The sequence below is a fragment of the Microcaecilia unicolor genome, chromosome 9 (assembly GCF_901765095.1).
Source record: "Microcaecilia unicolor chromosome 9, aMicUni1.1, whole genome shotgun sequence".
Classification (NCBI taxonomy): Eukaryota; Metazoa; Chordata; class Amphibia; order Gymnophiona; family Siphonopidae; genus Microcaecilia; species Microcaecilia unicolor.
In genome coordinates, this window is record NC_044039.1 from 12,489,460 (window position 1) to 12,510,706 (window position 21,247).

General features: G+C 44.6%; 1 protein-coding gene across 6 annotated transcripts in view; it reads left to right on the forward strand.

The window, feature by feature from the left end:
- Nucleotides 1–21,247, forward strand: part of NAV3 (neuron navigator 3) — a 454,524-nt gene that overhangs the window by 236,347 nt on the left and 196,930 nt on the right. For all 6 annotated transcript variants that reach the window (XM_030214020.1, XM_030214022.1, XM_030214018.1 and 3 more), the window contains exon 4: nucleotides 18,691–18,763. In XM_030214020.1, coding sequence (XP_030069880.1) covers nucleotides 18,691–18,763 — 73 coding nt within the window. The remainder of the gene's footprint in view (nucleotides 1–18,690; nucleotides 18,764–21,247) is intronic.

Consider the following 21,247-nt stretch of genomic DNA (forward strand, 5'->3'; position numbering starts at 1 on the left):
TTAGAGGAACATATCAACCAGGAGCCTTCAAAAACAGGAGAAACAACTTTTAATCATGCGTTTAGAGGAACGCATGATTAAAAGTTGTTTCTCCTGTTTTTGAAGGCTCCTGGTACTTTTCTGTTTTGTTCTTTGGACTTTTGTTTGTACTTTGCTCCCTCTCTTTACTGTGCGATAGCATCCCCAATCATCGTGAAAAGGTGGCACCCAAGCTTCGGGGCTGGGACACAGGATGGTGCTGCCGCACATCAAAAGCCATTGCTCTTATTACTGTGCTTAGACCCTCGGAATGCAACTGCAGATATTCTGAGGCTTTAGCATGAACAACTGTCAACATTCCCTTGCCGCCCCAACACGACAGGGTGCTTTTGAGGGGGTGATCAGATTTCAGTGCTATTCTGACTCAGGGCTGGCAGACTTCCCTCCACGGCTTTCAATGAATGGATGTGCCGGGCCGGTGGACATACCCGCTGATGCTACCCTTCCTCCTCCTTGGCAGACATCCAAAGTATGTGCTCTTAGTCTGGATCTTTCTTGCCTGGAAGTCTCTTCTTTTACCTTGTCTCCTGGGGTCCAGATGCTCTCTCGTTTCTGTCCTCAGCACTGATGATAGGTTCCATAGCCAAACACAATGTAAATGACTCCTCCCTGCACACAGTGAAGGAGCCTGTTGGATATGCTCAGCACCCGCTGGTGCCCACAGAGCTGGCTCCTCTGATCAGTTCCATGGGCTAGGCTTACTTTTATACAGGTTTACAGCAAGAGAACTGTGCACGCTCACTTTACTACTACTATTTATCATTTCTATAGCGCTACAAGACGTACGCAGCACTGTACACTTGAACACGAAGAGACGGTCACTGCTTGACAGAGCTTACAATCTAATTAGGACAGAGAAACAGGACAAATAAAGGGATCAGGACAAAGGGTAGCAAGATTCCGGAATCCCAAAGAGTAGCAAGATTCCAGAATCCCAAAGACTGCTACTACTACTTATCATTTCTATAGCGCTACTAGACGTACACAGCGCTGTACACTTGAACATGAAGAGACAGTCCCTGCTCGACAGAGCTTACAATCTAAATTAGGACAGACAAACAGGACAAATAAGAGATGAGAGAATTAGAAGTGACCTTTTAGTGCATGGGAACTACAGGTTTAAGAGTTGGCAATGTGTGTTAATGTTGTTGCACTATGGATGCAAAGGTTTATGCATATAAGCTAAAATTTTTTGTATTTATTTATTTTTTGATTTTGCTCACACCTTTTTCAGTAGTAGCACAAGGTGAGTTACATTCAGGTATTCTGGATATTTCTCTGTCCCAGGAGGGCTCACAATCTAAGTTTGTACCTAAGGGAATGGAGGGTTAAGTGACTTGCCCAAGATCACAAGGAGCAGCAGCGGGATTTGAACCGGCCACCTCTGGATTGCAAGACCTGTGCTCTAACCACTAGGCCACTCCTCCGCTTGTTAGTCTTTAGTGTTCTACATGGAATGTTGCTACTGTTTGAGATTCTGCATGGAATCTTGTCACTCTTTAGGATTCTACATGGAATGTTGTTGTTCTTTGAGATTCTGAATGGAATCTTTATTTATTTAGATTTTGCTCACACCTTTCAGTAGTAGCTCAAGGTGAGTTATGTTCAGGTACTCTGGATATTTCTCTGCCCCTAGAGGGCTCACAATCTAACTTTGTACCTGAGGCAATGGAGGGTTAAGTGACTTGCCCAAGATCACAAGGAGCAGCAGCGGGATTTGAACCGGCCACCTCTGGATTGCAAGACCGGTGCTCTAACCACTAGGCCACTCCTCCATTATATTGCTATGGGTGTCTTAGCGTATAGCACATGCTAAAAAAAGCTAGCACGCCTTTGTAAGAGGCTCCCTTAGTGCCCAGTAATGAAGATTGACAGAAGTGACCACTCTCTGCCCCCAGACACACCCCTCCCCCCAAAAAAAATGTAAATATAATTTTTAGCATTGCATATCCAGATCCAAATCTTACCGCAGGATGGCTGAACATTTCCCGTTGTAGGCCTTTTTAACCTGTGGTAAGAGGGTGCTAGCACATCCTACAGCTTAGTAAATAAAAGACCCCTTAGGTTGTAAACCATCTGGGGACAGCAAAATACCTACTGAGCTACTACTGAAAAACACATGAGCTAAATCCAAAATTCTTTCCTTCCCTTCTATTTTAATTCTGCATTTTACAGAACTTCTCGGCGATGTCCCAGTGTACTAAACCACTGGAAATCACCACATTTTGCCAAACTGTTTCCACCAATCCATCCAGAGACAGAAAAATCTTCCCGTTTATTTCACCAGTGAGTCAGCTTGTACCTTCTCATTTATGCAAGAAAAAAAACGTTAAATTTGCAAATGGATGCAGGCCTTGGATATCACACAGGGCTGAATGTGAGAAGTCCTTGGAACTTCCCTCTTGACAAAATTACCCTCAACTGTTCTTAAGTCTGAACAAACACTGTTTTGAACAGTTGGAGGGCTTAAGTTCAAAGAATAACTTGCGGTCTGCCTGGGCTAGGAGAAGGTAATTAAAACAATGTTTGTATACTCTGCGTCGGGCAGGCTTTCAAACTCCCAAATCCGTCACTGCAGCTTCTAGTTACTACAACAGGCAAGAAAACGACCTCAAAAATTCATTACCCAAAGTCTAGTGAAACTGAAATATCTGGAGGTTACAGCAACAGAGACCTCCCAGGAGTTAAGGAATAAAAGACACCCTCCCCCCCCCCCAATCCAGTAACATCTTCTCTTTAATTACAATGAATGTCCTTAATTCCAGCTGCATTCAGCTCTTTTGCCTGTAATGAATACACAGATCACACCAGAATAATTGGAAATGCAATTTCCCTTAAGATAGCCCACTGTCTTCCCAGTATTTTATTTATGTTATTTATTAGGATTTAATTAACACCTTTTTGAAGAACTTACCCAAGGCGGTGTACAGCGAAAAGTACCTTCATGAGAGAGGAAGAGAGAAGGTGGAATAAAGAGACGGAATCTACTGGACTAAAATAGCTACTTAAGCTAATGAACTTTGACGGACAGTCTTAAAATTGGAAGATTTTTATTGATGAATGATAAGCGTCCTCAGAAGCATGAGCATATGGACACTAAGGGGTCCTTTTACTAAGGTGGGCTGAAAAACGGCCTGCAGTAGTGTACGCGCGGGTTTTGTGGGCGCACAGAATCATTTTTCAGCGCACCTGTAAAAAAAATGCCTTTTTAAAATTTTTGCCAAAAAATGGACGTGTGGCAAAATGAAAATTGCCACACATCCATTTTGGGTCTGAGACATTACCACCAGCCACTGACCTAGCGGTAAGGTCTCAAGCAGTAACCGGGCGGTAACGGTCTACGTGCGTAACATGCCGATTACCACCCGCACACCAGAAAATAAAAGTATTTTCCGGCGCACGTAGCGGACGTGCGTGAAAAATGAAATTAGCGCATGAGCCACACAGTAGCCGGGCGGTAACTCAAAATTGACGCGCGTAGGCGCCTACGCGGCTTAGTAAAAGGGCCCCTTATAGTACAGCTGTTTGGTGCACACGATGATGAAATCAAAAAATAATTGCTCTTGTGTAGATATTCAAGAGTAGAGATGTAGAATGTGATTGGATTCAAAAGAAAATATTAAGAGCATATACGGGAAAACTGTAGAGGTTAGCAGAGAGATACGGAACACTCGCATTAAAGTTAGTGTGCTTAAGGAAAATACATTCCTGAAACCAATCGGGGGGGCTATAAGGTGGACATATACTGAGCCAAGCACCTGCTTCTGTCACTAACAAGGACAACAAAAAGCACTTGGCACAACCAGTCTGCTCAGTTGTCTTCCTTTCTGGTTCTCCACACTCTGGGTGGGGGAAACGGTGTAAATACTTAACCCAACACCAGCTGGCCTTTGAAGTTGCGATCCACTGGTCCTATTCTATGACTGCAAATACATCTTTCTAAAAAGGCGAAGGGCACGTCCCTTGCAAACCACCTTCTCCTTAATATTTCTATATGTTAGAAAATGGACAAGGCTGCTACAACGCTTAGTCTGAAAAATAACGAAACAATGCAGCTTTGGCTAGAAGCGACTTCATAAAAAAAATGCACAAACCTACAATACAGTCAATCTGACCCTATTTTGGGCAACTGTCAAACAGCCTGCAAACATGTGTCCTTACTATTTGTAGAGGCGGCAGGGGGAGAGGGGTAACGGAGCACACATTTAAAAAATGGCAAATATATCAGCTGTTTTTCCTCCTCCGCTCTAAATGCCTTGTTTCCATGTCACTAAAAGTGGACACATTGAGGGGTAATTCTATAAATGGCACTCAAGGTTAGGTAACCAATTCAAAACTGCATAGAGCAATGCAATATCAGAAACTTAAACTCACTCTAATTGCTCCAAATCAACAGGATATAGATGAGACAATGAACTGCTATATTATCATTTAATAATATATAGCCTCATACGTCCAGGGTACCTTTATGTAAATTAGGACACCACTGACTGACATTCATCATCGGCTACCACCACCTACCTTACACTGCAGAGAAAAACTCTCCTATTTACATCTAATCATGAGAGAAAAATCTGCAGTGCTTAGGCATATGGGAAAATCAATTTAATAAACCTCCAGTTCAAATGCTCATCAAATCCTAAATATGACCCTAACTCAAGGTTAGGTCCCAGGAATAACGTAGGAGGTGGACCAAAGCGCTTCCTGCAGTCAAATGTACAAAACTCTCTTATTGACAAAGCACCAGCAATAATAATGACCCCAACGCGGGGCTGGGTTTCGGCAGAGAGCCGCCTGTTTCAGGGGTCACAAATGCTCTAAAAACCAAACAGAGCTAAAACAATAATAAATATTTTAAAACATGAATACGTATCATCCGGGACAAGCAGAGTTGGGGATGACAATCGGGGGGCAGAGATCTAAGTGCATCGCAAAGATGACCAATAAATAAAAAAATATATATACGCGTGTATACATGAGTGCAAAGTGAATGGGCTGCGTCAGCACTAGCACGGCTTTGTAATCCGGGGGAGGGTAAGTCAAGTGTCAAAACAATGGGCGCTAAGCTGGTATTCTATAATGGCTGAGTTGCACGCCAAAACTATTGTAGAATACTAGCGTATGTTCGCGGTTATGCGCCAAACATTAGGTGCGACCACTTACACCATTGTCTATGCCTGGCGAAAATGCTGACGCCTAAAATCAGAAGTTAGATGCGCAAATGCAGCTATTCTATAAAGTGCACGCAGGAATAGTCGGAAGCCCCCTCCCATGTTAACGTCCCCTTTGTACGCAAGAGAAGTTAGGCGCTGTGTTTTCAGAATAGGGACGTAGGCCAGTTCTGTGCACAGCCTGCTAATTAGTGGCAACTTGTGCTTGCTAATGCCAATTATTGGTAGTTGTCTCCAATTAAGTACCAATTTAGCACCAATTAGCTAATTAGGGGACCCTTTTACTAAGCTGCGGTAAAAGGGGGCCTGCGCTAGCATCAGTGTGTGTTTTTGACGTACGCTGAGGCCCCCTTTTTTCCGCAGCGAGTAAAAGGCTGCTTTGTTTTGTTTAAGGGCTGTGTGGTAAGTGAGACACTTACCGCATGGCCATTTCAAAGGGGGGGGGGGGTACTTACCACCACCCACAGAGGTGGCGGTAAGGGCTCCTGACTAACCCGGCGGTAACTGGGCAGCACGTGGTACTGCCCGATTACCACCGGGTAAACATCGGTGTCAGAAATAGTAAATATTTTTGTAGTGCCGGAAATAGCACGCACTGGGGGTGGGAACTATCGCCGGGCAACCCGGCAGTAGTTCCAGAATTGTGAGCAGTAAACCTGTGTTGGGTTTACTGCCGTTTCATAAAAGGGCCCCTATGTTATATGCGTAACTGACCTTATTCTATAACTGGGCACACATTTACGCATCAAAAGAACACCAGCCAGAGGGGTGGAGGTGCACTAGTTTCCTACATAAAAGGATGCACACTCCGGTGCACTTTTTTGTCCGACAGCGGATGAGATTTACACTTTTTGTGAAAATATTGTTTTAAAATAAAACCATCGTTGTATGCAATCAGCTATACATTACAGGACTCCTGAGGAAGGCGCATGGAGTGCCGAAACACAGCTGTGTTGAGTCGTTTCTGATTTTCTTGCAATAAAGAATTGATTTTCATCAGACGTCTCCTCCAGGTTTTGAGAACAGCCTACCCTTCCTACTCCTTGCTTCTGCACACATTTACCCATCTAACTTTAGTCGCTATTTATAGGCTTGGCCTCATTATGGAAGCACATGAATATTTTTGGACACGCTAAGGAGAGTATTTTCAGACAGGATGATTTCTCTGATTAAACAGTAATGAATGTGGGTCTAAGACTTTATAATCTCTCTTCCATAAGTACATAAGTATTGCCATACTGGGAAAGACCAAAGGTCCATCAAGCCCAGCATCCTGTTTCCAACAGTGGCCAATCCAGGTCACAATATACCTGGCAAGATCCCAAAAAGTACAAAACATTTTATACTGCTTATCCCAGAAATAGTGGATTTTCTCCAAGTCCATTCAATAACGGTCTATGGACTTTTCCTTTAGCAAGCTGTCCAAACCTTTTTTTTAAACTCTGCTAAGCTAACCGCCTTTACCACATTCTCTGGCAATGAATTCCAGAGTTTAATTACACGATGAGCGAAGAAAATTTTTCTCCAATTCGTTTTAAATTTACTACATTGTAGCTTCATCGCATGCCCCCTAGTCCTATTAATTTTGGAAAGCTTAAACAGACGCTTCACATCCATATTGGTATTGTTTTAAATTGGGTAACTGTTGTAAAACAAATAAGATAATTTGTGAACAACTGTACAAGCAGACGTCCAGTCAAACTTAACGTTCAGGTTCACATGTTGTATCTTGGTCTATAAAGTAACTATCTCAATCTAGTTTTCTCATTCCTTTGATCTGTTAGTCTCACACGTCTAGAAGGCATTTTAAACATCTGCAAGGCATTTATGGGACGCTCTATTTCTTGCATGAGTCTATGAAAGTCCCAGGAAACTTGATAGATTGAAGCATGCTGTAGAGCCAGAGGAAAATGAATGCTAAGCTCCCCCACTCAACAGGTGTTACCTAGAATGAAAACCATCATTTTCAGCATTCATTCAGTTTTGTGCGTAGCATCGTTTGAATTCATTAAATGAAATGTAATTTTCTAATTAGCCAGTGATGGTTTTCTTCATGGAGTTTCATTGTACTGCTCAACAAAGATTTTCAAAGGCTTAATGATGTGACAATGATTTCTTCAGAACCACCATACAGTTCGCATATTACTCAAATGACTCATACAGCTAAGAAAACATGCAATGTAGGGATTTACCACTCAGAAGGCGGCGAAGGTGACTCAAAAAAACAACGATGCTGTGTAGGTCTTGAAAGTTTATTACACAACGACAGCGACGCAACAGAGCATCATTGGGTTTTTTTTTGAGTCACCTTTGATCTCTTCTGAGTGCCATTATCTCTGCAAGGTTTTTTTTTTTCTTCTGTATTTGATGCAGGGATTTAGCACCATAATTAGTTTTGATAAATCGGGAGATGGCCGGCGACCTGTCAAAAGCGGCGAAATCCGTATAATCGAAAGCTGCTTTTTTGACAGCGTCGCCGCTTTCACGTCGCCGAGCCGATGAAAGTTCAAGGGGGCATGTCGGTGGCCTAGCGAAGGTGGGACATGGGCGAGCATGGGCGTGGCTACCAGATGGCCAACTTTCACGGATAATGGAAAAAAAAACGTGGCGTTCATCAGTATTTCGCCGGGTTTACTTGGTCCTTTTATTTTCACGACCAAGCCTCAAAAAGGTGCCCCAACTCACCAGATGACCACCGGAGGAAATGGGGAATGACCTCCCCATACTCCCCCAGTGGTCACCAACCCCCTCCCACACTAAAAAAATAAAAATAAAAACCTTTTTTGCCAGCCTGTATGCCAGCCTCAAATGTCCTTCACCCATAAGGACTATGGTAGTGGTGTAAAGTTGTGGGTTTTGGGGGGGATTTGGGGGGGCTCAGCACCCAAGGTAAGGGAGCTATGCACCTAGGAGGTATTTGTATATTTTTTAAACATATTTAGAAGTGCCTCCTTGGGTGCCCGGTTGCTGCCTTGGCATGTCAGGGGGTCCAGTGCACTACAAATGCTGGCTCCTCCCGCGACCAAATGCCTTGGATTTCGCCGGGTTTGAGATCGCCGGCATTTTTTTCCATTGTCGCTGAAAAACAAAACCGGCCATCACAAACCCAGCGAACTCTGGCATTTGGCCGGGCTAAACCGTATTATCGAAAAAAAAAAAAGATGGCCAGACATCTTTTTCGAAATTACGGTTCCGGCCAGCTGTTGCGCCACCGCCAAAATAGATCGCCGGCGATCTATTTCGCTGGCGACGTTCGATTATGCCCCTTCACGTAACTCACATTCTCACACACACTAACTAGGGAAGAAGGATATTTTCTAGCGCCGGAAATGACACGTGGCAGATCAAGAATTACCAGCAGGCTCCTAGGCGAGCCCAGCGGTAGGGCCGATTTGCTGCTCGTAAATCCAGCGGAAGCCCTACCACTGGGTGATAAAGGGCCCCTAAATGCATGCAAATACATAATTTCTTAATATTCATTGTACATATCCCCAAAACTGTTTGGGGATCTCTAGCACTGCATTTGAGTACTGCCAGCGTGGAGTGGAAATTCTTCAGTTCATATGTGTAACCATAGTACTACTACTACTACTACTATTTAACATTTCTAAAGCGCTACTAGGGTTACGCAGCGCTGTACAATTCAACATAGAAGGACAGTCCCTGCTCAAAGAGCTTACAGTCTAAAGGACAAATGTACAGTTAGTCAAGTAGGAGTCATCAAATTGGGGCAGTCTAGATTTCCTGAAGGTATAGAGGTTAGGTGCCGAAAGCAACATTGAAGAGGTGGGCTCTGAGTAAGGATTTGAAGTTGGGTAGGGAGGGGGCCTGTCGTAGGGGCTCAGGAAGTTTATTCCAAGCATAGGGTGAGGCGAGGCAGAATGGGTGGAGCCTGGAGTTGGCGGTGGTGGAGAAGGGTACTGAGAGGAGGAATTTGTCCTGTGAGCGGAGGTTTCGGGCGGGAACGTAAGGGGAGATAAGGGTAGAGAGGTAATAGTAGGCATGCAGGGAGTAAAATTTGGCCAAATCGTGGCTGTATCTGAAAATGTTTGTTTATCCAGCTCCATTCTGGCACTTTCCAGAGTTGCCAGTGTGGCTGTTCATGGAGAGCCGTATGGATGAGTCATATGAAGACAGTTGTCATAGAATGAGATCAGCTTGGAGGAACGGTTGCATTGTTCCTTTAAACCAGCTCACTTGCTGTAAAATTTCAAGGCATCCCAAGCCATTACCAGTTCGACATGTCCAGCTTTAATTTTATTTACATCTTCTAGGTCTCTCTTGAGGGGGGAGGGATGTGGAAAGGTGGTAGCGACAATAGAAGGTCATACAGTTTGCTGGATGATGGTAGCAGAAGGTGGAAATGGGAAACACCAGTTAACTTGTTGAAGTGACCCAGTTCATTGTGGTCCTAAGCTCTGTCGTAGACATAACGGACAAACGTGAGTTAATGTTAACATTATTGAAAGTGACTCCTGTGTTTATTTTAGCAAGCCGGCTTAACAAGTTTTCGTGCGTACGAGCTTTTCTTTGCTAAGTACGTCATCCTACCCCAGTAGAATCATTTCATGAAACCTACTAAGAGGTTGAATTATTCATCTCTCCTCAGCCTCTTGAAAGATGTTTGATCCTTCTGTGAGGATCTTATGATTTCGATGTTTATTTTCGGCTTCATTTTGGTATAATTTGTTTTGCATGAAGAACAGACAGCTAGACTTTTGGCACATGCTCCCATGTCTAAGACATTTTAACCACATATGAAAGAAGGCTTGTGTGCAGAGCTGGACCATTTTTGAGTTTATCCAGGTTATACTATACTGCTTACAAGGTACGATACCAAAATCTTGCGTTTATCTTTCTCTAGATGACATTTTCATCGGAAGTGAATTAATAGTTTAAAGGATTTCTAAGTAGGTTTGGGAAAGTATCAGATTTGGCGTTTGCGTGGCATGTCAATAGATATCATACAGAAATACAATTTATTTCAAATATTAGTTGAGATTTATATAATAAAGCACCTGTTAATTACACAGGGTACATACTGTATCGCAGTGTATTTTGTGCGGTTACTTTAGAAGACTCAAGTACAAAAGCATTTTAACGATGTTAATCGGTCATCTGAATTTTTCTGCACCTCTGAGAGCGGCAAAAAGTATAGGAGCCAGCTCTGTTGGGTGCTTGACCTCCCCCAGTATTGAGCAAACTCCCTTGATTACGTACACAGAGGGGTCATTTCCATTGGGTTTTGCACCCCCCTCAATCATTTTTGAAAAGTTGGCTCCTCTATGTGTTCTCGCATAACACCTGTCTTTTTTGGGGCACATTTACGCCAGGGGTGGAAAAGTCTGCATATAGATTTGCATTTTCAAATCTTTGCAAGAACCTCTGTGTATGCAGCGAGTTTCAAAATGAAAGTACGTGCATGCATTTGTTATGAGAATTGGTACAGAGCCTAAGGGGAAAACCTGTGGGGGCCTTTTACTAAGGCGTGGTAGGCCTAACAGACCTACTGTGCTAAAAGGGCAGCATTGCGGGACGCACTGAGGGGTCCCGCGAAAGTTTCTTGCTCAGCGTGCTCCAATCCCACACTTGAAAATAGTTTTTTATTTTCCAGTGTGGGAGGCATGCCCATGGGCGGGCGGAGAGTAGGCATGCCTGCACTAATCGGGTAGCATTGGAACATTACTCCATGCTAACGGATTAGTGCGGGAGTCCTTACCGGCCCATGTTCTTTCTTCCTGCTTCATCCTCTTATGTGGAAACAGGAAGTTACTTCACAGAAGGCGGGACGCAACAGGAAGAAGGACCCATGGCCAGCAGAACGGTCTCTCTTGATTGCTGCTGCCTGCTATTCAGTGACTCCAGGCAAGTAGAAGACCGGGGATGGGTGTGTGGTGGTGGGCCCCTTAACATTGCCCCTGGCCCAGCTTTGTCACTCTGTGGCACTGGACTAAGGTAGGAAGGAGCTTTTGTACCTCTGTGCCTGTCCATCAAGCCATTAACTCGAATCACTTCTTTATTGCCATGGCTTCCATGCCTTTAGCCCAGTGGTTCCCAAACCTGGTCCTGAGACACCCCAGCCAGTCAAGTTTTCAGGATATCCACCATGAATATTCATGAGAGAGATGTAACATAGTAGATAACGGCAGAAAAAGACCTGCACGGTCCATCTAGTCTGCCCAACAAGATAAACTTTTTGTGTATACCTTACCTTGAGTTGTGTCTACCATTGTCAGGGCACAGACCGTATAAGTCTGCCCAGCACTAGCCCCGCTTCCCAACCACCAGCCTCGCCGTCCCCTACCGGCTCTGCCACCCAATCTCGGCTAAGCTCCTGAGGGGATTCCTTTATGTTTATCCCACGCATGTTTGAATTCCGTTACCGTTTTCATCTCCACCACCTCCCGTGGGAGGGCATTCCAATTATCCACCACTCTCTCCGTGAAAAAATACTTCCTGACATTTTTCCTGAGTCTGCCCCCCCCCCCTTCAATCTCATTTCATGTCCTCTCGTTCTACCGCCTTCCCATCTCCGGAAAAGGTTCGTTTGCGGATTTATGCAGTGATGTGCATGCACTGCCATCACTGCATGGAAATCTCTTTCATGAATATTCATTGTGGATATCCTGAAAACCTGATTGGCTGGGGTGCCTCCAGGTCCTGGTTTGGGAACCCACTGCCTTGAGCCCAAGTTTGTGATGCAACAAGGAAGTAACATAGTAGATGACGGCAGCAAAAGACCTGCACGGTCCATCCAGTCTGCCCAACAAGACAAACTTATATGTGTATACCTTACCTTGATTTGTACCTGCCTTATTCAGGGCACAGACCGTACAAGTCTGCCCAGCAGTATTTCCCGCCTCCCAACCACCAGTCCCGCCTCCCATCACCGGCTCTGGCACAGACCGTATAAGTCTGCCCTCCACTATCCTCGCCTCCCAACCATCCAACCCCTCTTCCCCCCACCTGCTCCGCCACCCAATTTCGGCTAAGCTTCTGAGGATCCATTCCTTCTGCACAGGATTCCTTTATGCATATCCCACGCATGTTTGAATTCCGTTACCGTTTTCATCTCCACCACCTCCCGCGGGAGGGCAATCCAAGCATCCACCGTTTCCCAGCATGCCAATTCCTGGACGGCTCGGACAACGTCCCAGGAAACCTGCTCAACAGACCTGCACTCCTGGCGCATAGACACCCCGCATTGGGCCACCCACAGGCAGTACCTGATAATAACTGATATGAGGAAGGCGGTACCTGGCTCCAGCCGCCCCGTCCCCTGCTGTCTCCCGTACACCCAGTCTGCATAGGTGTAGGACGTGAATTGGCACGCTGGGAAACGGTGGAGGGGGGGGTAAATAATTTTGGGGTTTGGTGGAAGCATGTATGCTTGAAGTTGATTTGAATGTATGGTGTGGGGGGGATTTGGGGGGGCAACGGGTTTGTCGGTTTTGTATTTTTTGTATAAAAGTGTAGTGGGGCTGGTTTTACAACGGCATGATGCAATGTCTTGAATATTGTTTTTTTCTGTTTGATTTAATAAAGGAATTCTCCAAGCATCCACCACCCTACCCTCTCTGTGAAAAAATACTTCCTTACATCTTTCCTGAGTCTGCCCCCCCTTCAATCTCATTTCATGTCCTCTCGTTCTACCGCCTTCCTGATGCAACAAGGAAGTGTCAAAGCTAGATACATTTTAATTAGTTAAGAGCTGATCATCTAGAATAAACAATGCTGAAAGGATTCCTTTCCAAGCTGAAAAAGAGGAATAATTGTCTCCAGGGCTTGTTCTTGAGGAAGAACAGATTTTAACGTTTGAGACATTACAGCGCCTGCCGTCTCATTAAAAATGACTTGAACGGAGACAGAACTTTCCTTTTTTTTCCCCTCCCTTCTGGATACGGTATGCGACGTTTTAATCTGTGTTTTTAGGTTTAACGAGCAATAAAACGATATCCTACACACAATATTTTTGCCAGTGTTTAATACTCATCATTGTGTCTAGTTTTGAGGGGAGTTTAGAAGAGAGACAGCCTTCCTCACCACGCTAAGCAAGACTAGGTTATTTACTTTAATGTGGTGAGATTTATGTAGTGTCAGGAAACTGCCAGAAGTGGATAAGGCGGACAGATACTGTTCAGAATGTTCCAGTTTCTTAATCTGCAGCCAGATCTAATTTACCCTGTGATCGTTCAAAAGGAGATGAATTAGTTTGGTTATAACTGTAACATATCTATAAAACCCACACTGCTCCTTCATCTCCTGTGTGAATACAGTATTACTCCTAGGTAGCTGTAATTGTTTATAACTGTGAATGAGGGCAGTTTCTAAAAGCTGATGAACTGAATAAGAGCCAGAATTTGCCGAGTAACATGTATTACATGGCAAAAATCATGAGTTATTTGAATTGATGCTTTCTTAGCACAGGTAAAGTTATAATAATAATAATTATTATTATTAGCATTTGTATAGCGCTACCAGACGCACGCAGTTCTGAACACCTGACACAGAGAGGCAGTCCCTGCTCAATAGAGCTTACAATCTAAAATAACACAGACAGACAAGACAATTAAGGGTGAGGGAAGTACTGGGTGAGAAGGAGCAAGGGGAGGGCAATTGAGTAGTGGCTAGGAGCCAAAAGCAGTGGTGAAAAGGTGGGTTTTCAGCATAGATTCGAAAACAGGTAGAGATGGAGCTAGACGTACAGGCTCAGAAAGTTTATTCCAGGCATGAGGTGCCGCGAGAGAAAAGGAACGAAGCCTGGAGTTAGCAGTGGAGGAGAAGGGGGACGACAAGAGAGATTTGTCCAGCGAGCGGAGGTCACGGGGAGGAATGTAGGGAGAGATGAAGTGGAGAGGTAATGGGGGGCTACAGAATGGATGCATTTAAAGGCCAGTAAGAGAAGTTTGAACTGTATATAATGAGATATGCAGCACTTTTGCACTTACTGAGGGGCTTCCCTAGTGCCTAGTAGGGGTGGATAGGAGCAACTTTGGTTACTTCTGACCCATCTGTGAGGTAGTTGCCTGCTCTTATTTGGCAGCTCAATTTCTAGTGGTAGTACCATAAGACTACCACTAGGGGTCAAGTGATGCTATTTTGAACTCAAGTCGCATCAAGGCAGGAGTGTTTGGGGAAATGAATCTGCTACCCTGCTAGCCACTAGGAAAACCACTTTAGATATTCGGGGGGGGGGGGGGGGGGGTATCAAGGCTGAAAGGTCCTTTCCTGCACCACTGGTTTCTTATAACAGAGAGTAAGCCTGACTTTAGACCCACTGTCTTGCTGTGGCCAGGAAAGTGCAGCGACACAAACTTTAATCTGCCACAAAAATTACTAACAGGTGTTACTGAGGTACCACAGCTTAGCGACTTGCGGTAAATTTCACTGCAGTAAAATGTAATGTTTTACTACAGCTTAGTAACTACTCGCAGGACATGAAATGAGATTGAAGGGGGGCAGACTCAAGAAAAATGTCAGGAAGTATTTTTTCGCGGAGAGAGTGGTGGATACTTGGAATGCCCTCCTGCGGGAGGTGGTGGAGATGAAAACGGTAACAGAATTCAAAAATGCGTGGATAAACATAAATGAGTCTTGTTCAGAAGGAATGGATCCTCAGAAGCTTAGTGGAGATTGGGTGGCAGAGCCGGTGGTGGGAGGCGGTGCTAGTGGTTGGGAGGCGGGACTAGTGCTGGGCAGACTTCTACGGTCTGTGCCCTGAAAATGGCAGATGGAAATCAAGGTCAGGTATACACATAAAGTAGCACATATGAGTTTATCATTTTTCGCCAGAATCACTATGCTCACATTAGCCCTCTCCTCAAGCCACTTCACTGGCTCCCTATCCATTTCCATTTCCGCATTCAATTCAAAGTTCTATTACTGACCTACAAGTGCATTCGCTCTACTGCTCCCCAGTACTTCTCCAGTCTTGTCTCTCCCTACGCCCCCCCCTCGGGTACTCCGTTCCGTGGATAAATCTCTCTTGTCTGTCCCCTTCTCCTCTACTGCTAATTCCAGACTCCGTTCCTTTTATCTCGCTGCTTCCCAAGCCTGGAATAGACTTCCCGAGCCTGTACGTCTAGCCCCGTCTTTGACTGTTTTCAAATCCAGGCTAAAACCCCACCTCTTTGACGCTGCTTTTGTCTTCTAACCACTACTCACTTGCCCTGTACCTTTTATCCCCACCTCTTTAATTTCCTTGCCTCTTGCTTGTTCTGTCTGTTTCTCTGTCCTATTTAGATTGTAAGCTCTTTGAGCAGGGACTGTCTCTTCATGTATGGTGTACAGCGCTGCGTATGCCTTTTAGCACTATAGAAAGGATAAGTAGTAGTAGTAGTTGGGCAGACTGGATGGACCGTACACGCCTTTTTCTGCCATCATCTACTATGTTACTATGTTAAATTGACCACAGCACTCTTTGAAAATTGTCTACTCTCCCTGCTGGCACTGATGGTTTTGAGTTTGTGGTAGTTGCGGGGCCTATTTTTTTGTTTTGATTGCCCCTTTGCCATCTCTGAGAAGCTGCCGTCCAACCCACCGCCAAGTGTGTGTATTTGTTAAGCCAGCTCTGCTGGGTTGGGAGAATATAACAGATTTTCCGCAGCAGATCCGGGAGAAACTTGAAATGTCCATCAATCCCACTGCCTAGAACACATCTTGTTTGAGTTTATCCGTAAATCGCTCAGACATTCCCCGTAGCCTCCACCCAGGGCATTTGAGCCCCAATATCACTGGGCGCCTGGGACCAGGAACTAGGGTCAAGTGTTGGCTTGGCAACACAACTATAGAAACGCGCATTTGTTTGAAATTAACTAGAAAATGTCAGGAAAATGAAATGATAGGACAACCCCTACATTTTAGGTTTTTTTTCCCCCCTGTGTTGTCAATCACGTATACTTCTTTCTTAATGAGTGCGCTATTCTTCAGTACCGAGCGCTGTTGTGAAATATGAATCACTATTTAAAAAATAGTGCACACTGTTGACATTTAAACCTGAAATCTAAATTTTTTTGTAAAGAAAGCAAGCATCAAAACCACGAAATGAAACAAAAGGAACACTTTTTGCCCACACACTAGAGAATGACATGGGGATGGGGACAGGGACAGAGCTTGTAGGGACGGGGTGGGGACAGGACGGGGATGGGGACAGAGCCCACAAGGATGGGGACAAACTTTGTCCCTGTGTCATTTTCTAGGTTGAAGTCTGTTAATGAACTGGACTGTTTATGTTTGAGTGATGCAGACAATGATATTTTGATTTTTTGGAAAAACAAGCAAACAGTGCTGGCCACAACTAGCAAAAGTTTGCATGGGGGATCCTGTACATCCTGCTTCCAGCACATCTTCTAAGAAGACATCTTCTATTGCAGGAGGGACTGTGGAAAACAGGATAGCTAGACTCAATCCTGAGATTGTTTATGGCTTCTTATTCATCCACAGATTAAAAAATCATAACAGTGCTTCATAGGGCATATTTCTCCCCTCTAGGCAGTGGTGTGCTGGAGCAGGCTCTCACAGGCTCGCAAGAGCCAGTTGTTAAGAATTTTGGGAGCCGGTTGTTAAAGTAGGGCCCTCCATTGCTACTTTAACAACTGGCTCCCAAAATGTGGGCTTGGGCCCCCTGCTGAATTCTCTTTTACTTTACTGGTGGGGATGCTGAGCCCTGCCAGCCAAGCAGGCTGGGACTTCTCGAGCATGTGAGAGAAGTTCCAGCATGCTGCTCAGAGCAAGACGTTGGGAGTGGTGGCAGTCCATTTATTGGCTGCCAGCAAAGGTATGCCTAGCGTGCCCGCACGAAGAGAGGGAGGAGAGAGAGGCAAGTGTTGCTCCCCCCCCCCCCCCGGCTACCCCTGGCCCTTCCAACTGCAGAGCTGGCTACGTCCGGAGAAAGAGCCTGTTGTTAAAAATTTACCAGCACACCCCTGCCTCTAGGGCATAGAGAATTGGTTGTATTTTCTACCCCTAGCATTTTAACAGGGTGGATTAGGATTCCTTGGGGTAGTAGAAATTAGCTGTTGTTGGGGTTGGAAGGGTAGAGGGTGGTGGTGATGAGGGTTGTTATAGCTGTTCTCGTTGCTTTCTGTTTGCAATTTATAAACAATTGTTGCACAGCATATTGTTCCTTTTTATACTTTAAGAAAAAGATTTAAATCTAAAATCATAATTGTTCGAGGCTTCTGCAGATGAGGACAGGGCCCATGGGGACGGAGCGGGGATGGGGACAGAGCCTGCGGGGACGGAGGCAGGGCCTGTGGGGATGGGGCGGGGGGTGGAGATAGAACCCACGGGGACGGGAGCAAACCTTGTCCCCGTGTCAGTCTCTACCACCCACCCCTTTGCCCCTATGGTACTGATCTAGAAGAGTCACATTTTGGATTACCTATTGTAAGATGTTAAGAAAATAAAAGCAATTTCCATTGGCCTAGTGGTTAGGGTGGTGGACTTTGGTCCGGAGGAACTGAGTTCGATTCCCACTTCAGGCACAGGCAGCTCCTTGTGACTCTGGGCAAGTCACTTAACCCTCCATTGCCCCGTGTAAGCCACATTGAGCCTGCCATGAGTGGGAAAGTGCGGGGTATAAATGTAACAAAAATAAAATAGATACTATTGGAGATTCTACATGGAATGTTGCTACTATTGGACATTCTACATGGAATGTTGCTATTCCACTAGCAACATTCCATGTAGAAGGCTGCGCAGGCTTCTGTTTCTGTGAGTCTGACGTCCTGCATGTACGTGCAGGATATCAGACTCACAGAAGCAGAAGCCTGCGCAGCCACATTGGTGATCTGCAAGGGCCGACTTCTACATGGAATGTTGCTAGTGGAATAGCAACATTCCATATAGAATCTCAAATAGTAGCAACAGTGGAGGAGTGGCCTAGTGGTTAGGGCGGTGGACTTTGGTCCTGGGGAACTGAGGAACTGAGTTTGATTCCCGGCACAGGCAGCTCCTTGTGACTCTGGGCAAGTCACTTAACCCTCCATTGCCCCATGTAAGCCGCATTGAGCCTGCCATGAGTGGGAAAGCGCGGATTACAAATGTAACAAAAGAAAAAAAAATTATACTTTGGGCATGTTCGGTGAATTTAGTTGCACCTCACCTTGAGACAGAAAGAGAGACAGACAGGCAAACAGACATTCTCTCTTTCTCTTTGTCTCTTTCTGGTGACCTCTGAGGATTCTTTCACTGCTTAGACTCATTTTATGTTAAGTAGGTGGTTCACTTATCTTCCTCCATGGCGTGTGCGCGGCATCAGGCCTCTATGAATTGTTTTACAAGTACCCAAGTGGACAATGAAAGCTTTATGGTCATTCCCTAATTAGCAGCAATTATTCTCCTTAAACTTTAGTTAGGGCTGCAGAATGTGATGAATGCCCAGTATTCTTTGCCTGTATTTTTTCATGGATACATTTTCGCTCCGGCACGTTTTGTAAAATTGATTTTACATTGCAACTTGTTTCACACTCTGTTACAGATTGAGAATGTGGATGTCTGTCTCAGCTTTCTTGCGGCCAGGGGTGTGAACGTCCAAGGTCTTTCTGCTGAAGGTAAGGGTTACGGTCAGCTGAACGTAGCTGATCACTTGGGTTTGTCTCTTGAAAAGTAGAACGTTGTTTTGGTCTAAGAGTGATATTGTTCTTTGCCGAAACACATTCTCTTTGCCTTTTTGAACTTCTGCTTTAAAAGGAAAAGTCCCGAGACTTGTAAAAGTGAAAATGGGATGTTGTGTGGTAAATGTGACTGATTTGTATTAAAATATAGCTTGTGCAGCTGTGGTACGTTTCAGGTACCACATATAGAGATGCGTCAGAAACTCAAGATCAGAGTTGAAACAAGCAGGATTTCAGCCCTCTTGGGAGTAACAGCAAAGTTTGGAATTTTCCTCCAGATCGGTTGGGGAAATCTGTTTAATTTTGACCTGCTGATTTGGAAGAAAATTCCACATGGGTTTAGAAAATCTGCAGCTGATTTGAAAAATGTTGCAGGGGAAAGGTCTGTAATATCTGAAGATCTGCAATCCGTTTTTCATTTTTCAAAAGCCCAAAATCAAAAGCTGGGTGCAAAAACCCAGGGTTTGAATCCTTAGTCAGGTCTTCTGCTATATGATTGGCTGGGGATGCTAAGAAGGCAGCCTTCACTACTCATTATTTATTCATTTGTAACATTTGTATCCCACATTTCCCCAACCATTAGCAGGCTCAATGTGGCTTACATTATACCGTAAAGGCGATCGCCAAGTCCGGTAGATGTTAAACAAACACAGTTTAAAATAAGGGTCAGGTAAAGTTAGAGTAAACGGGTACAAAAAGGGACAAGAAAAAAAAGGAATATTTAATGTCCAATGCGACGTAAGGTATTAATGCATTGCAGAGTTGAGGCATTTAAGTAGGGCCAGTAGGATAGGCCTTGCAAAACAGATAGGTCTTTAATGATCGCCTGAAGTTTATGCAGTGATGCCACCTAATGGTCGGATAGGGGACCAAGAATGAGCCCTGGTACATGGCCCGTGGCCTAGGAGTGTCACTCCACTGATTGGGCAACGTGAAGTAGGAAGGGTCTAAATATTAGAGGAAAAATCCCCAGATGATTATGAATGAAGGCTCACAGACTCATATCCCAGCTGTAGTTCTCGTCGAGCTGCAACTGCCAGCCAAAAGAAACTGAAAAAAATTTTTCCAATCTGCATCGGATGCAGTGAACCGAATTGCACACTGTATTCAAGATGCAATCGCACCATGGAGCAATACGAAGGCATTACAACATCCTCATTTTTGTTTTCCATTCCTTTCCTAATAATTCCTTAACATTCTATTTGCTTTCTTAGCCGCCACTGCACACTAAGCAGAGGATTTCAACGTATGATCAATGATGACACCTAGATCCCTTTCCTGGGCAGTGACTCTTGCATCACGTAGCTATAGTTTGGCTTCCTCTTTCCTATATGCGTCATCTGTAAATAGGCACAGTGACAAGCAAACTTTCCCATGTAGCCCATTGAACACATCTCTGGCTTTGTCTGGAGAGTCCACTTTCATTTATTTATTTGTTACATTTGTACCCCACATTTCCCCACCTATTTGCAGGCTCAATGTGGCTTACATAGTACCGTCAAAGGCATTCGCCAAGTCGGTTGATAACAAATACAAGGTTATATAGTGATTGAATAAGGTAGTTGTAAGGATCGAAAGAATAAAGTTTGTATATTGTCCAGTATGATCATTGGTCATGCTGTGTTGCTGGATGAAGGGGTTTACGTTGGATCATTGAGGTAGGCCTTTTTGAAGAGGTTGGTTTTTAGTGATTTCCTGGTTCAGGTGGTCATGGATTGTTTTCATTGCTTTTGGGAGTCCATTCCATAGTTGTGCGCTTATGTAGGAGAAGCCGGATGCATATGGTTGTTTTGTATTTAAGTCCTTTGCAATTTGGGTAGTGTAGGTTTAGGTAGGATCGTGATGATCCGATACTGTTTCTTAATGGTAGATCTATAAGGTCTATCATGTATCCTGGGACTACGCCATATATAATTTTGTGGACCAGAGTACAGATTTTGAAGATGATCTGTTCTTTGATTGGGAGCCAATGCAGCTTTTCTCGAAGGTTGAGATGGTAATTTTGCTCCATGCCTGTGCCGTGTTTTGGTGCCAACTGTTTATTTGTGGCATGGAACCTATCCACTGGCATCCGGGATACGATCAACTCATTATATATAGACCACCAAATAGTTTTCAGATAAGGATGACATTCGGACTCTACTGATTTGAGCCAGTCATAAACTTCTGGTGCCTTATCAAGGGCCTTCCTTTAGCATTACTTCACATGTGAGGCATTTTTACCCCCAGAAAATAAGGGGCTCCCAAAGGTCTCCAGGAGTCACCTCCAGCATTGCTGCTTGATCCAGATTTGAATCGGTGATCTGGAGGTAAAATGCTCTGTAACCGTGCTCTGTTTCACTGGTGCGTTTCATATGGCCACAAATATTTGAAGTAGCCACATTAGCTAGATTCCTCAAATATCAATATTTTGCCCTTACC